This window comes from Tubulanus polymorphus, chromosome 10, assembly GCF_964204645.1.
Source record: "Tubulanus polymorphus chromosome 10, tnTubPoly1.2, whole genome shotgun sequence".
Taxonomy (NCBI): Eukaryota; Metazoa; Nemertea; class Palaeonemertea; order Tubulaniformes; family Tubulanidae; genus Tubulanus; species Tubulanus polymorphus.
The window spans coordinates 2,849,272-2,864,753 of record NC_134034.1 but is presented as its reverse complement, the minus strand read 5'-3'; the positions used below and the strand labels follow the sequence as shown (position 1 = coordinate 2,864,753).

Sequence of the window (15,482 nt, the reverse complement as noted above, 5' to 3'; positions counted from 1 at the left end):
TTTATTTCCGCCCCGATCATTACAAGCGGATAGTTCGATCGGTGAGTAGCGTTTACGTATCAGCTCACTCGCCGTCGCCCCCGGAGGCCATCGTCATTCACTCGCGTATACCATCTCCACGGCAACGGATGTTCGCGCACGAGCCCGACGACGAACGAACGTTAAGTGAAAACTACTAAGTTCGCCAGTTTGTTTTTTTTTTACGTGAAATGACAATTTACCGAAAGAAACGTTGAATGACTCTCGCGTAGGGAAATAGACGCCGAAAAGAACCCGATACCCAGGTGCTCGCGGTAATCGAAACACTGATGAAAATACATCTGTTCAAAAAGTTCGACTGCTTAGAGATCTTTTATTCTTAAGTGTTGCTTAAAATCCTCTCAAGTTTGTCAGCTTAAATATCTGTCAGCTACGAAGTCGGTCAGCTACGGAATATGTTTTCTTGAAAATGCATCCGCTTAACCCTTTCAGTGCGTCTACATCGCAGTGCGGTGTATGAATCGGTGATGGATTTTGCATAGTGAAATATTAGTAACTAACGATACACCGCACCGCCGTGTAGACGCACTATAGTGGTATTCCCGTTATTCAACACACTAGGGTGGAATTTTTCAAAATTATCTCCAGCGCTATAGGGTACTGATTAGTCAGCACTGAAAGGATTGTAGATCTTTTTTCTTGGGTCCGCTCAAATTCTTAAGTTTAAGTTTAAATGTTCGTCTGCTTAACCCTTTCAGTGCGTCTACACCACAGTGCGGTGTATAAATCAGTGATGGATTTTGCTAGTACACCGCACTGTGGTGTATTGATGTAATTGGTAATTACTTTTTGTCTCTATTTAAAGATGGCAACACCTGTCAAACATAGTGAATATCAGTAACTAACGATACACCGCGCCGCGGTGTAGACGCACTATGGCGATATCCCTGTTGTTCAACACACTAGGGTGGAATTATTCAAAATTTATAATTATCTCCAGCACTATAGGGTACACAAGTCAGCACTGAAAGGGTTAAAAGTCAGTCTGTTTTAAAGTCTGTCCGTCTGTCATTTTGATTTGTCTGAAATTACTTCTAGCTGGCTTTTCGAAATGCATTCTTTACGCGTCCTGTTCGTGGAATTCTTCGTGCGCTGATTACTCATTGCACTGTTTTTCCGTACAGCGTTCCCTCGCCGAGATTAATCTCGAACTATGAAAGACGCCCAGTGGCTGACTGAATCGGCGCTAATGGAAATTGGTCGTGTGTTTTCGACAGTTGATAATGCTTATAGAGCGTATCTGAGTGGACCCTTACTACCGATGATATACCGACGGGCTGCGAGGGCAGATCTAAGTAAATTCGCGGTCCCAGCATGGATCAGTCATTCGTGGATGATAATAAGGCGTTTTCAAGGAGTTTTTAAGAGCAGTTCAAATTTCGAGGAAGCGTCTGCGTCACATTCGATCTCAATCTACAGTAAACTCCTCTGAAATCACTTTCAATCTCAATCTACGGTAGACTCCTCTGAAATCACTTTCAATCTCAATCTACGGTAGACTCCTCTGAAATCACTTTCAATCTCAATCTACAGTAGACTCCTCTGAAATCACTTTCAATCTCAATCTACAGTAGACTCCTCTGAAATCACTTTCAATCTCAATCTACAGTAGACTCCTCGGAAATCGGTACTGCTCATCTCGGTAAACCATTAACCCTTTCAGTGCTGACTAATCATTACCCTATAGTGCTACAAATAATTTGAAAATTCTAAAAAATACCACCCTAGTGTGTTGAATAACGGGAATACTACTATAATGCGTCTACACTGCGGTGCGGTGTATCGTTAGTTACTAGTATTTCACTTTGTTTGACACGTGCTGCCATTTTTCAAGAGAGATAATTACTAATTACTAATTACATCAATACACCGCAGTGCGGTGTACTAGCAAAATCTATCACTGACTTTTACACCGCACTGCGGTGTAGAAGCACTGAACGGGTTAATGCAGTGGTTTTGAGAACAAATCTTTATCATGTACTCTACCTAATTCTCTAATCAGTATCGGCCTAATTGGGTAAAAACAAATCCCAATTGCGCCGATTATGTACTGTACAACTCCAAACTAAATAAAAATCTCTTATTTCTCAAAATTTGAAAGGAGTTTCAGGCGTTTAGCTCCAATTGAAGCAATTTCAAGCACCACATTTTCTACTAGGAGTTCATACACGTTACATATCGGATCAATTTTCCTTTAAATGGATCTCAATATTTCAAAGGGGTTCGATAAACGTTGATTATATTCATCCATTCAGATATTGAAGTCTATTGTTACATAACTCCAGCAAACACTGCACAGGCAGCAGATTGACTTCATACCCCCAACACGAATGAAACACTTAAACAGTATGCATTCATCATCGTCACAAGTTGTCATGGTAATCTATAGATCACTGTCTTCGATTTCACTCGCACAAGGTAAACGCTCTCCGAGAAGTTCGTCACCGCCGGCGTTATATTCACGCGAGAGGAGAACCGAATGCGTGGTTAGGTCGCGAGTAGGCGGCGTAGTGATATGATACGAGCAGACGGACGGATCGCCGCGTTAACCCTTTCACGCCGCATCGCGATTTCGCCGAAATAGAGAACAGGATCTGAAGCGCCGATTTCAGCGGAGCCATCCTATACTTCGACGGGTGGCTCCGGTGAAATCCGGTGAAAGCCGCTGCTTGGATATTCTGGAAGCAGGAGCCATCCCATTAGACAAATGTACGGCTCCAAATGCCACGGTTCAGATATTCTGGAAGCAATCCACCAGAGACAGGGACCGAATGCCAATTACGCATAAATTTATATAACTTCTAGTAAATAGTTAGTCTGTTTAAAGGTTAACCCGGTAGGGGCTGGTTTTATAGACCAGTTTATATACATTTAACAAGTTTTGAATATAAAGATCTTTTAATACGCGGAAGTTCCTTAAGTTATTCAAATCTAAGTATTTTCGCGGAATTTGATAAAAATAAAACACAATCAAAAGATAAAATATATTACTGATTTGTCTTCTGGATGAATGTGATTGTGTGATTGTAACAGTGTGTATGTGATTGTGTGATTGTAGCAGGTGACCCTTTTTACAAGAATTTTGCTTCTCGGGCCCCTTCGATCGATATTATAACTTCTGTAACATGTTTATAAATCTATCTAATTATGTATCAATAAAACTGAGTGTTATAGTATGTTATAATTTCAATCTAAATAAAGATTATTATTATTATTATTATTATTATTATTATTATTATTATTATTAAATATTAATTATTATTAAAATCAATCCCGCCGATAAGCGCCACCTGGTGATCGCTACAACAAACACTACAGAATCATCCGTCTGCTTTACGCACCGTTCATAATTGATGCGCCTCGAGAATAACTGACCTACTTGTTATTCTTTTCGCCCGAAGAGCAATTGGCACAAATTGTTTTCCACTCATCAACGAAAAGTGGAGCACGCGAAATGTTTAACGCGTAATAACATGTCATAGCCGCCGGAGGAGCGCGTGGGGGTAAATAGTTTAACGGCTAACATCGTAATTAGATGAAGCCATTAATTATGCATTCAAACGTAATTGTATTGCATTGTATTGTGTTGTGTGACAAGTGGCCATGTTTCTACTGTCCGTCACACGAGCACTTTTGGACGGTGCTAAGTTTGACCCCGAACGCCTGTTTGCATGGGTGCCAAACGGGCCCGTGCTTGTTTGGCTCGACCAAAAACTAGCCCTGCAGGCTTCAAGTTAAAACTGGTCTATAAAACTAACCCCTGCCGGATTCGAGTTAAAACTGGTCTACAAAACCAGCCCCTGCAAGGGTTCAAGTTAAAACTGGTCTATAAAACCAACCCCTGCAGGGTTCAAGTTAAAACTGGTCTATAAAACCAGCCCCTGCAGGGTTCAAGTTAAAACTGGTCTATAAAAGTAGCCCCTGCAGGGTTCAAGTTAAAACTGGTCTATAAAACCAGCCCCTGCAGGGTTCAAGTTAAAACTGGTCTATAAAACCAGCCCCTGCAGGGTTCAAGTTAAAACTGGTCTATAAAACCAGCCCCTGCAGGGTTCAAGTTAAAACTAGTCTATAAAACCAGCCCCTGCAGGGTTCAAGTTAAAACTAGTCTATAAAACCAGCCCATGCAGGCTTCAAGTTAAAACTAGTCTATAAAACCAGCCCATGCAGAGGTAAATTGAAAAATGGTTTATAAAACCAGCCCCAAAGCGTTCAGGTGAAAACCGGTTTAAAAGTCAGCCACTGGACAGTCAATGTACAGGTGTGTAATACAAACACACAGTTGTACTGAGAGTAACGTCCGTTTCTGATGAATGATTTATTTCCAATTTCCCGCACGTTTATCACCGATGCCGACGAAATTTATTATTCATCGAGCAAACTACGCGACCATTAATTTCACAGCAGCAGCAGCGGCAGCAGCATCAGCAGCAGCAGGATGACGAGGAGGACAAGGAGGAGGAGGAGTAGAGGGACAATAATAATAACAACAACACTGAGTGCGCACAAACACACACACACCCATTCAGTATTCAACGCAGTTTCTCCGATCTCAGTTGCAGACGCCGTTAATTCCGCGCGACTCGTTTCGTAAAACTGTCACATACACGTACAACGCTATACGGCTTTTACGTTCGGGAATCGATGCGATAAAACTAGAAAATGCGCGCGCCCAAAATCTGCAGCCCGGAACCGGTTCACCTCGGATATATATATATACATGGAAAAGTTGACATTTAGTCGGCGCACTTCAAAAACTGATCGTCCACACTTCACATGTGTTCAGTGCTTCACCTGAGACATTTTTAATTGAAAATGAACTAGAAACACCAGACATTAGACATTTTATCAGCACACTTTCAAAAACTGATCGTCCACACTTCACATGTGTTCAGTGCTTCACCTGAGACATTTTTGATTGAAAATGAACTACAGACACCAGACATTAGACATTTTATCAGCACACTTTCAAAAACTGATCGTCCACACTTCATATGTGTTCACTGCTTCATCAGAGACATTTCTAATTGAAAATGAACTACAAACACCAGACATTAGACATTTTATCAGCACACTTTCAAAAACTGATCGTCCACACTTCACATGTGTTCAGTGCTTCACCTGAGACATTTTTGATTGAAAATGAACTACAAACAGCAGATATTAGACATTTTATCAGCACACTTTCAAAAACTGATCGTCCACACTTCACACGTGTTCAGTACTTCACCTGAGACATTTTTGATTGAAAATGAACTACAAACAGCAGATATTAGACATTTTATCAGCACACTTTCAAAAACTGATCGTCCACACTTCACACGTGTTCAGTACTTCACCTGAGACATTTTTGATTGAAAATGAACTACAAACAGCAGATATTAGACATTTTATCAGCACACTTTCAAAAACTGATCGTCCACACTTCACATGTGTTCAGTGCTTCACCTGAGACATTTTTAATTGAAAATGAACTAGAAACACCAGACATTAGACATTTTATCAGCACACTTTCAAAAACTGATCTTCCACACTTCACATGTGTTCAGTGCTTCACCTGAGACATTTTTGATTGAAAATGAACTACAGACACCAGACATTAGACATTTTATCAGCACACTTTCAAAAACTGATCGTCCACACTTCATATGTGTTCACTGCTTCATCAGAGACATTTCTAATTGAAAATGAACTACAAACACCAGAAATTAGACATTTTATCAGCACACTTTCAAAAACTGATCGTCCACACTTCACATGTGTTCAGTGCTTCACCTGAGACATTTTTGATTGAAAATGAACTACAAACAGCAGATATTAGACATTTTATCAGCACACTTTCAAAAACTGATCGTCCACACTTCACACGTGTTCAGTACTTCACCTGAGACATTTTTGATTGAAAATGAACTACAAACAGCAGATATTAGACATTTTATCAGCACACTTTCAAAAACTGATCGTCCACACTTCACATGTGTTCAGTGCTTCATCAGAGACATTTCTAATTGAAAATGAACTACAAACACCAGAAATTAGACATTTTATCAGCACACTTTCAAAAACTGATCGTCCACACTTCACATGTGTTCAGTGCTTCACCTGAGACATTTTTGATTGAAAATGAACTACAAACAGCAGATATTAGACATTTTATCAGCACACTTTCAAAAACTGATCGTCCACACTTCACATGTGTTCAGTGCTTCATCAGAGACATTTCTAATTGAAAATGAACTACAAACACCAGATATTAGACATTTTATCAGCACACTTTCAAAAACTGATCGTCCACACTTCACATGTGTTCAGTGCTTCAACTGAAACATTTCTAATTGAAAATGAACTACCAACACCAGATATTAGACATTTTATCAGCACACTTTCAAAAACTGATCGTCCACACTTCACATGTGTTCAGTGCTTCACCTTTGTAATAGAAAATGAACTATAAACACCAGACATTTTAACAACTACCCACACTTCACCCTGTAGTAATGTCTAAAGGGGAGCCGGTTGCGAGCTGCAGATTGATATCCGTAAATCAACGTCTGAAACGCCGCGAAAAACACGGCAAAAATAACACGAACAATTACAATCGCGACGAACGTCATCAAAGAGAATAAAATCAAAATGCGTCAGTCGATTTGAAATTCAATTTCGGATAAAAGCACAGTTTCGCTAATCGAATCTGACGAAGCCTCGTTAACGGTTCAGCGCGCTGAAATTTATCTTAAATATCAGAAAGCGACGAACGAATTTCATTCGAAATATAACTCTAAAAGGGAAATTTCATATTTTTCGTTTTTGTCGAGATCAGGACGAAAAAATCAACGCAAATGGACAGGAGAAAAGTGCTGAGATACATAACAGAAAAATATCCACGTAAACGGGACATAAATGTCCACGCAAGCCGGGACAAAAATGTCCACTCATACAAGACAGAAATTTCAATGCAAACGGGACAAAAATGTCCACGTAAACGGGACATAACTGTCCACGTAAACACGACAGAAATGTCCACGTTAACAGGGCAGAAAGGTCCACGTAAACACGACAAAAATGTCCACTCATACCAGACAAAATTGTCCAAGCAAGCATGAAAAAAATGTCCACGTAAACAGGACATAACTGTCCACGTAAACAGGACATAAATGTCCACGTTAACAGGACAGAAATGTCCACTCATACCAGACAAAATTGTCCAAGCAAGCATGAGAAAAATGTCCATGTAAACAGGACAGAAATGTCCACGTTAACAGGGCAGAAAGGTCCACGTAAACAGGACAAAAATGTCCACTCATACCAGACAAAATTGTCCAAGCAAGCATGAAAAAAATGTCCACGTAAACAGGACATAACTGTCCACGTAAACAGGACATAAATGTCCACGTTAACAGGACAGAAATGTCCACTCATACCAGACAAAATTGTCCAAGCAAGCATGAGAAAAATGTCCATGTAAACAGGACAGAAATGTCCACGTTAACAGGGCAGAAAGGTCCACGTAAACAGGACAAAAATGTCCATGCAAACAGGAAAAAAAATATCCAGGCAAACAGGACGAAACTGTCCATGCAAACAGGACATAAATAAAATGCAGCGACTGCCGGTGGTCGGGTGAAGATCGTGCCGGCACATCGGTGCTCGACGCACCGATGTAAAATGTTCATCCACAGAGCCGTGACTCGAGGGGATAACAGCTAAAACCTCCTCATCACAGACATATCATCGAATCAATCATAGATAATTGAGAAACATCTAACACAGACATTATCATCATTATCATTATCATCATCATCCACTAATATATGCATTAAACATTGCTGTTTATACAACGATCACATCTTCATTTTAGATAAGCAACAACAACCGCTGACAACTGAGTCAACACGATCAGCGAGATTGTTACTGACAATCAGACGACCATTTACAACAGACTGTCCCAGACAATCATAGGACCATTTACAACAGACTGTCCCAGACAATCAGACGACCATTTACAACAGACTGTCCCAGACAATCAGACGACCATTTACAACAGACTGTCCCAGACAATCATAGGACCATTTACAACAGACTGTCCCAGACAATCAGAGGACCATTTACCACAGACTGTCCCAGACAATCAGACGACCATTTACAACAGACTGTCCCGGACAATCAGACGACCTTTTAAAACGGACTGTCCCAGACAATTAGTGGACGGTAAACCATTTTCAGAGACTGTTCTCGACAATCAGGGGTCAGTAAACTTTTCATAGAGACTGTTCCAGACAATCAGGGGACATGAAACCATTTTCAGAGACTGTTCCAGATAATCAGGGGACAGTAAACCATTTTCAGAGACTGTTCCTGACAATCAGGGGACAGTAAACCATTTTCAGAGACTGTTCCAGACAATCAGGGGTCAATAAACTTTTCATAGAGACTGTCCCAGACAATCAGGGGTCAGTAAACCATTAACAGAGACTGTCCCAGACAATCAGGGGACAGTAAACCATTTTCAGAGACTGTCCCAGACAATCAGGGGACAGTAAACCATTTTCAGAGACTGTCCCAGACAATCAGGGGATAGTAAACCATTTTCAGAGACTGTCCCAGACAATCAGGGGTCAGTAAACTTTTCATAGAGACTGTTCCAGACAATCAGTGCCGATTCTGTAAGTTCACCGCAATTGGCGAATGATAATCAGATTCAGGTATTGTCGTCGCAAGGCACAACAACCCACGTCGTTACCATTACTCGTTAATTGCGAGATAAATCGCAATTTAAAATCGTGCGGTAATCAAAATGTTCAGAAAATCTTCGGCGAGCGACATCCGCGCGGTTTCCGTGGTAACATGGCGGTGCGGTGTGTGTGTGTGATGGAGTTGCCGTACTGAGGCGCGTCGAATTCGAACCGGTAACGCGTTTATCGTCCGCCTACGCAATCGCGAATCGGATGATCGCATCGCGAAAGAATCCCGTCGATTCATTTTTCTACCACTCGACGACGACAACGACGACGACGGATTTTTTTCGATCGATCGCGGAAAATATTATCAAGCGGCTCGCTTCAAGGTCACGCGGACGTCACGTATATTCGACGTCAATCGGAAATCGACGGTTTTTGTTTGATTTCCTAAATTGCATTCGTGCGATATCGTTTAGAAATGAAATTCAGCCTAGAAATGGCAGCTTACGTATCGAGCGCAAGGAATTGTGGAATTGGATCCACAGTCATATTAAACCCACACAACTGTGGAACTTGATCCACAGTCAAATTAAACCCACACTACTGTGGAATTGGATCCACAATCAAATTAAACCCACACAATTGTGGAACTGGATCCAGAGTCGAATTATACCCACACAACTGTGGAACTTGATCCACAGCCATTTCAAACCCACACAACTGAAACTGGATCCACAGTCAAATTAAACTCACACAACTGTGGAACTGGATCCACAGTCAAATTAAACCCACACAACTGTGGAACTTGATCCACAGTCAAATTAAACCCACACAACTGTGGAACTTGATCCACAGCCATTTCAAACCCACACAACTGAAACTGGATCCACAGTCAAATTAAACTCACACAACTGTGGAACTGGATCCACAGTCAAATTAAACCCACACAACTGTGGAACTGGATCCATAGTCATATTGACCCCACACAACTGTTGAACTGTAAGGAGTCGATTCAACAGAGACTCCATCACTGTTATGTATTGCGTCCATAAGTAATGAACTGAATTGATATAAATAGCAGAAAATGTTGTTTTGATAATTGAGTGGTCTGAATAATATGAGTCTAATATCACATAAATACCATAATAAATAACTGTTTCTGACAGAATAAAATAACAAACTTTCAATGAAAAAAATATCATCAAAGGCAATTTACATAGAACCTTATATCATTAGATCCAGGGCCCAGTTTTGGACAAAGCTGTGGAACTGGGTTCTGAATTAAAGTAACCCACACAACTGTGGAACTGGATCCAGAGACAAATTAAACCCACACAACTGTGGAACTGGATCCAGAGACAAATTAAACCCGCACAACTGTGGAACTGGTTCACAGTCAAATTAAACCAACACAACTGTGGAACTGGATTCACAGTCAAATTAAACCCACACAACTGTGGAACTGGATTCACAGTCAAATTAAACCAACACAACTGTGGAACTGGATTCACAGTCAAATTAACCCCCACATAACTAAGGTCAACTAGTAGGGAGGGACCCCCGTGTTGAAAGGGTTAACGCGACGTTCGCACACAAACTTACCATCGATACAAACTTCCGATTCTTTGCAGACGTCGCTGAAATTACAACCTGCGAAATAGAAAAAAACCGGAAAAACAAATGAAAATACAGTCGTTTACGAATAGCGCATACTATAAATTGTCGTTCGTGTCCACGCCCTAAAGATTGGATCCGGGTATCGGTGATTAAATGGATACGTCTGGCTGAAAGGAGCGGTACGGGGGCGAGTGAGGTTACCACCGCGACGTGTAGAGCCCCGGCGTAACGAACATGCGCTTTTCGGGCCCTTTTTCTAAATTACTCGGGATCCGGAATTCCGAAAAAAAAGATTAGGCTAAACAAAAATGATACCTTGTTTCTCCGCAGCGGCCGGGTCATTTTTGTAAAATATGATAAAATTTATAAACAGTTCATTTCTAGGATATGGGATATTTAAATCACGATTTAAAAAAAAGTAATGTATAAGGTAGATAGGCGGCCGGCCGGGTCAACATTTAAGCTCAGCAGAGCGGAGAAACAAGGTATCAATTTTTTTTAGCCTCAATAATTTTTTCTTTTTTGTATATGTCCACGCCTTTCGATGAAGCGATTTGTGAAAAGTTAATTTTCTTCAATCGGAGTGCCGACCGATCGGTCATTCCTTGATTTGAGGAGTTTTCGAGGATTCGCTAAATTTCAAATTTCATATCCTACTTACTATAGACTCCTCCTAAATCGGTACTGTTTATCTCGGTAAACCGCAAAATTCAGTGGTTCCGTAAGCAAATCTTGATCCTTTACGTTACCTAAATTTAGTTTCTAATTCAGTAACCGCCCAATTGGGTAGAAAAAAAATCCAGGTCTCAACTGTACCGATTTAGGCGTAGTCTACAATCCAGACAAAAATCTCTAATTGCCTAATCCTCATAATTGAAGGAGTTTTTGGCATTTTGCTCGAATTCAAAGAGTTTCAAGCTGCTTTAAAGCATTTTCTGTTATTTAGAAGGAGTTTTTGAGTAATCAAGGAGTCGTAGGGACCCTGAAATTTCTCCCATTATTGGAATCAAATTTATCACAATTTTCGCACACCTTTTCACTCGAATAATAAAAACATAATTGATTTCTGATTATTTTTCTACTCCCCGCCATTCTGAAACGCCTGTTCGAAACTTTTTTATTTCTTCGCCCACCCATTTTTGTTCTTTAGAGAATCTGTAGTTAAAAACCGGGCCCGATCCGGCACGGCCGAAAATATTTGAGTGATCACATGGACCCGGTCTCAACTATATACCCTGCATATAGCAGGTGTCCAAAAGTGTTAATTACTGACAGGTGTTAATTGACTAAAGCCACCACAGGAGTGTGTCAGGTATTAGTGTTCGATTTACCACCAGCAAAGGTCCGTCAAAACAGGGAGGTGGCCCACCTAACACCTTATCTGAATATTAGGGGTGGGATTAGCTCACTGTTATTGAACAAATCAAGATACATAAGATATGGACATTTAGACTGCATTGAATATGTCCTAGTTTAAGATAAGTAGGATTTTTGGCCCCAGCTGTGTTAGCTTAATGATATCACACACTACAAATAAAAAGAGTCAGAAATGTTTCCTTGAACTCGTATATTTATAAATTCGATATTTCGACTAAATATTGTCAGGAACAACAATACCAGGTATGGATCCAGCTAATTTTTATAAAACGAATAATTTTCACATTCTTTCCAATGTTTAGATATTTTCATTTCCCCAAATGGCTTTTTATACCAACTTATATCAACTAAACCACAGACAGGTTACTGACTAATTCAAGGGGTCACAATCATTCAGAGTATCTCTAGCCGAAACCAGGATACAATGCCAACTGACACTAGGCCTACCAATACCGAGACATTTCATTGATAAACAGGATCTACAGATTAGAAACCCACACAACTGTCGAACTGCATTCTGAATCAAAATTAAACCTACACAACTGTGGAACTGGATCCAGAAACGAATTAAACCCACACAACTGTGGAACTGGGTTCAGTCAAATTAAACCCACACAACTGTGGAACTGGATTCAGAAACAAATTAAACCCACGCAACTGTGGAACTGAAATCAGAGTCAATATAAACCCACACAACTGTGGAAATAACTATATTCTGAGTCAAATTTTTCCCCACACAGCCATGGAACTGGATCCACAGTCAAATTAAACCCACACAACTGTGGAACTGGATCCAGAGTCAGATTAAACCTACACAACTGTGGAACTGAATCCCGAGTCAAATTAAAAACGCTTATATACATCTAATCATTAATATTCATAACACACTAAAATGATCAATACGAATTAATAGGGTCTTAAGTGACGTCAACCTTTAGTTTCACTAGAGTGATCGATATTCCAAAATAGATATCATACATCGATTTTACGCACATAACATATGGCGTGTATGTATATAAAATCACTTACCGAAAAAGCCGCTAAATTGTTTATTAGTTCTTACGGTGCCGACGACGCTCCTAGAATACAGCAACCCGACCCCAAACCATAGAATTAAAATTCCCCTGAACTGCGACATTGTCTTGGAGCCCGTCTATCCTATATTCCATGTAGTTAATCACGACATTTTGCGTATGGGAGATATGAGCGAGTGTGTTGAGAAGATGCAACCAATATGGCCGTGTAGTAGTGAAGGAGTCTATAGCGCCTGCAGCTATGTATCACAGTGTGATGGATAATGTAGGGAGACTGTGTGCAGCGTGTGCCGTGCGGTGGCGTGTGCGCTCTCGTGCGATGCTGTATCTATGACAACGACCGAAACGGAAAACCCCGTGCGCCGTGTGAGGAACATTCCAAAAATTCAAAAATTCAATCAGGCTATGAATATCGATGCCAACAGCTAGCATATTTCTGTGGATTTTTGATGATAAATGTTTATTACCTTTGACAATGAATTTAGTTATTTAGTTATTTAGTTTAGTATATTTTGTTAGTCAACTGGGCTAGTGCCCACAGTACACAATGTTAGCTTGGATGTGCTCCAAGATACTAGTTATTGTTATAAGCATCTCCTTTTTTATTTTTAATTTAGACTTTTCATAGGAAGAGTGCCTTAGGAACTCCTGTTTTCTTAAATTAAAGTAAAACGACAAATCTAAAAAGTGTAAATTAGTGTGTATGCTGCATGACGTAACGTATCTTTATAGAATTCTTGTACCTATTTCTTCAAGGTCAGAATAAACTTTACTTACTTACTATCTCGAGTTTCTATTCATATTCATGTTGACTTGTTTTGAACTATATGTTGATCAAAGCCTAATATGTTGAATTTATATCTCAATGCTGATTTCATTCTAAACCTCTGCCGAGAATTTTCTTAATTCACTGCCTAAATTTTTCTATTTCTATGTCGAGAATTTTTGCGGCCAAATTGCACAGGAAAAAGCAGTAAAATTTGCACCTCAAATATGCTGTTGTTAGTTGTTAGTGGAATGTTCTACACGAGTACCCCTAGACCCCCTCCCCAAAGATATGGCTGGCTACCGGTCTGTTCTAGATTGGATATAGAACCAAAATGAGCTTAGACTGGTCTAAGTTGTTAGATTGGTTGCGGAACTAAAATGAGCTTAAACTGGTCTTAAGTTGTAAGATAGGTTATAAAACCAAAATGAGCTTAAACTGGTTTTAATTAGTTCCAGATTGCAAGGGCGGATTCAAGATTTTGCAATTCCGTAACAGATTCTAAAATCAAGAGATTAATAACATTTATATTTTGTCATTCAATTAGAAAATTACAAAATTTAGACTTCGGATTCTCTATCGCACGGGAAGAATCATCGACTGCCACAGCAGCATTTTCATGTCGTCATCGAACTAAAACAACGATGTACATTCTCCATTGTGGTTTTAGTGAAAAACCCGTTCGATAAAATTCTACTAAACTCATCAAGTTATTTAGAAACGACTGTATATTTCAGAATTTACTCGTTCGCAGAAATCCGATAAAAACCTACGATCGTTTCTAAATAAGTTCAATAACGTTGGACAAATAACTACGTTACTTCATTATCTGATTTACGAATGAACATTAGGCCGAATTCGTTGATGTTTTTTTGAGGCGCTGTTTATTTCTATTTCGGGAGGTTAACCTCCCGAAGACTATACACAATAATTGTTTTGTAGTTTTCTCCCGTACAAAGCGTTTTCATGGTCGCCGCCTGGACCCCGCAGTGATCGCGCAAGCTGCCGTAACTCGACTATTGGTCATATCTAATAAAAAGAAAACTAACTTGAAAGTGACGCCTTGTAGTAGAAACATAACTCATAAACATTGGATGATTCGATGTTATAGACTTATTCTGAATTTGAATACATCGACAATTGAATTGAATTGGCCGGCAACCTGTCTAACCAGGATAGCCTAATTTTGATAATTTAGTTCACAAAATTAATCATCAAAAAAGACTATTTTTAATAGAAAATGAGAGTCATGAAATATATTTCGTTACAAAGATGACCCCAAAATTCACAAATGTAATTATTATCTTGAAACTCTTTATTGATGACGTAATGCACACCCGAATTGCATTACCGAGATACTAAACTCCCAGTATTGGAAAATATTGATAACTACATTTAAAAAATTCCCGGTGCCTTGATGACGAAAGCCATCAAACAAGCAGGAAGCTTTAGTCTCGATATTCGACCTTGACTTGTCATTATTTGAAAACATAAAAATGAAATAGGGTCTAAAAACGATAAAAAGATAATAAAAAGAAGGAAGTTTGCTTAGATAGATTGATTTTTCATATTTCATATTTCATTGTACACATTCATTGTATCCTTGTACACGTTATCACTGTCGTCTATTTGGTGATCAGTGACAGACGGAAAAATGGCCGCTTGTAAACTTCTAATTCTCGTGGTTGCGATACTGCTGTGCCGCTGTGGTATCATATCGGAAATTATCGATGATGAAATCGAAAGAACGCCGTGGAGTTCAGAGAGTAATTTAGTGGATTATCAGAAATACCAGTCACTCAGCGGTGGTATGATGCCGCATTCTGGAATAGTCGGCGATATGCGGCGTCCAAACCGACGCGACGATATCCTCAGCAGACGCTTTTACTACGGTTGCCCGTCAGTGTGTCGCTGTTACTACAGACTTGATGGGTAAGTCGAAAACCGTTTTGATATCCATTGCTTGGGTGGGGG

The 15,482-nt window shown here is 39.8% G+C and overlaps 1 protein-coding gene across 1 annotated transcript in view; it reads right to left on the bottom strand.

Annotated features, from left to right (window-relative positions):
- LOC141912222 (uncharacterized) overlaps positions 1-12,937 on the bottom strand; it is a 79,731-nt gene extending 66,794 nt beyond the window's left edge. The window contains exons 1-2 of the mRNA XM_074803440.1: positions 12,738-12,937; positions 10,317-10,364 (exon numbers count right to left, since the gene is read on the bottom strand). Coding sequence (XP_074659541.1) covers positions 10,317-10,364; positions 12,738-12,846 — 157 coding nt within the window. The 5' untranslated portion in view covers positions 12,847-12,937. The remainder of the gene's footprint in view (positions 1-10,316; positions 10,365-12,737) is intronic.
- Between the last annotated feature and the right edge of the window lie 2,545 nt (positions 12,938-15,482).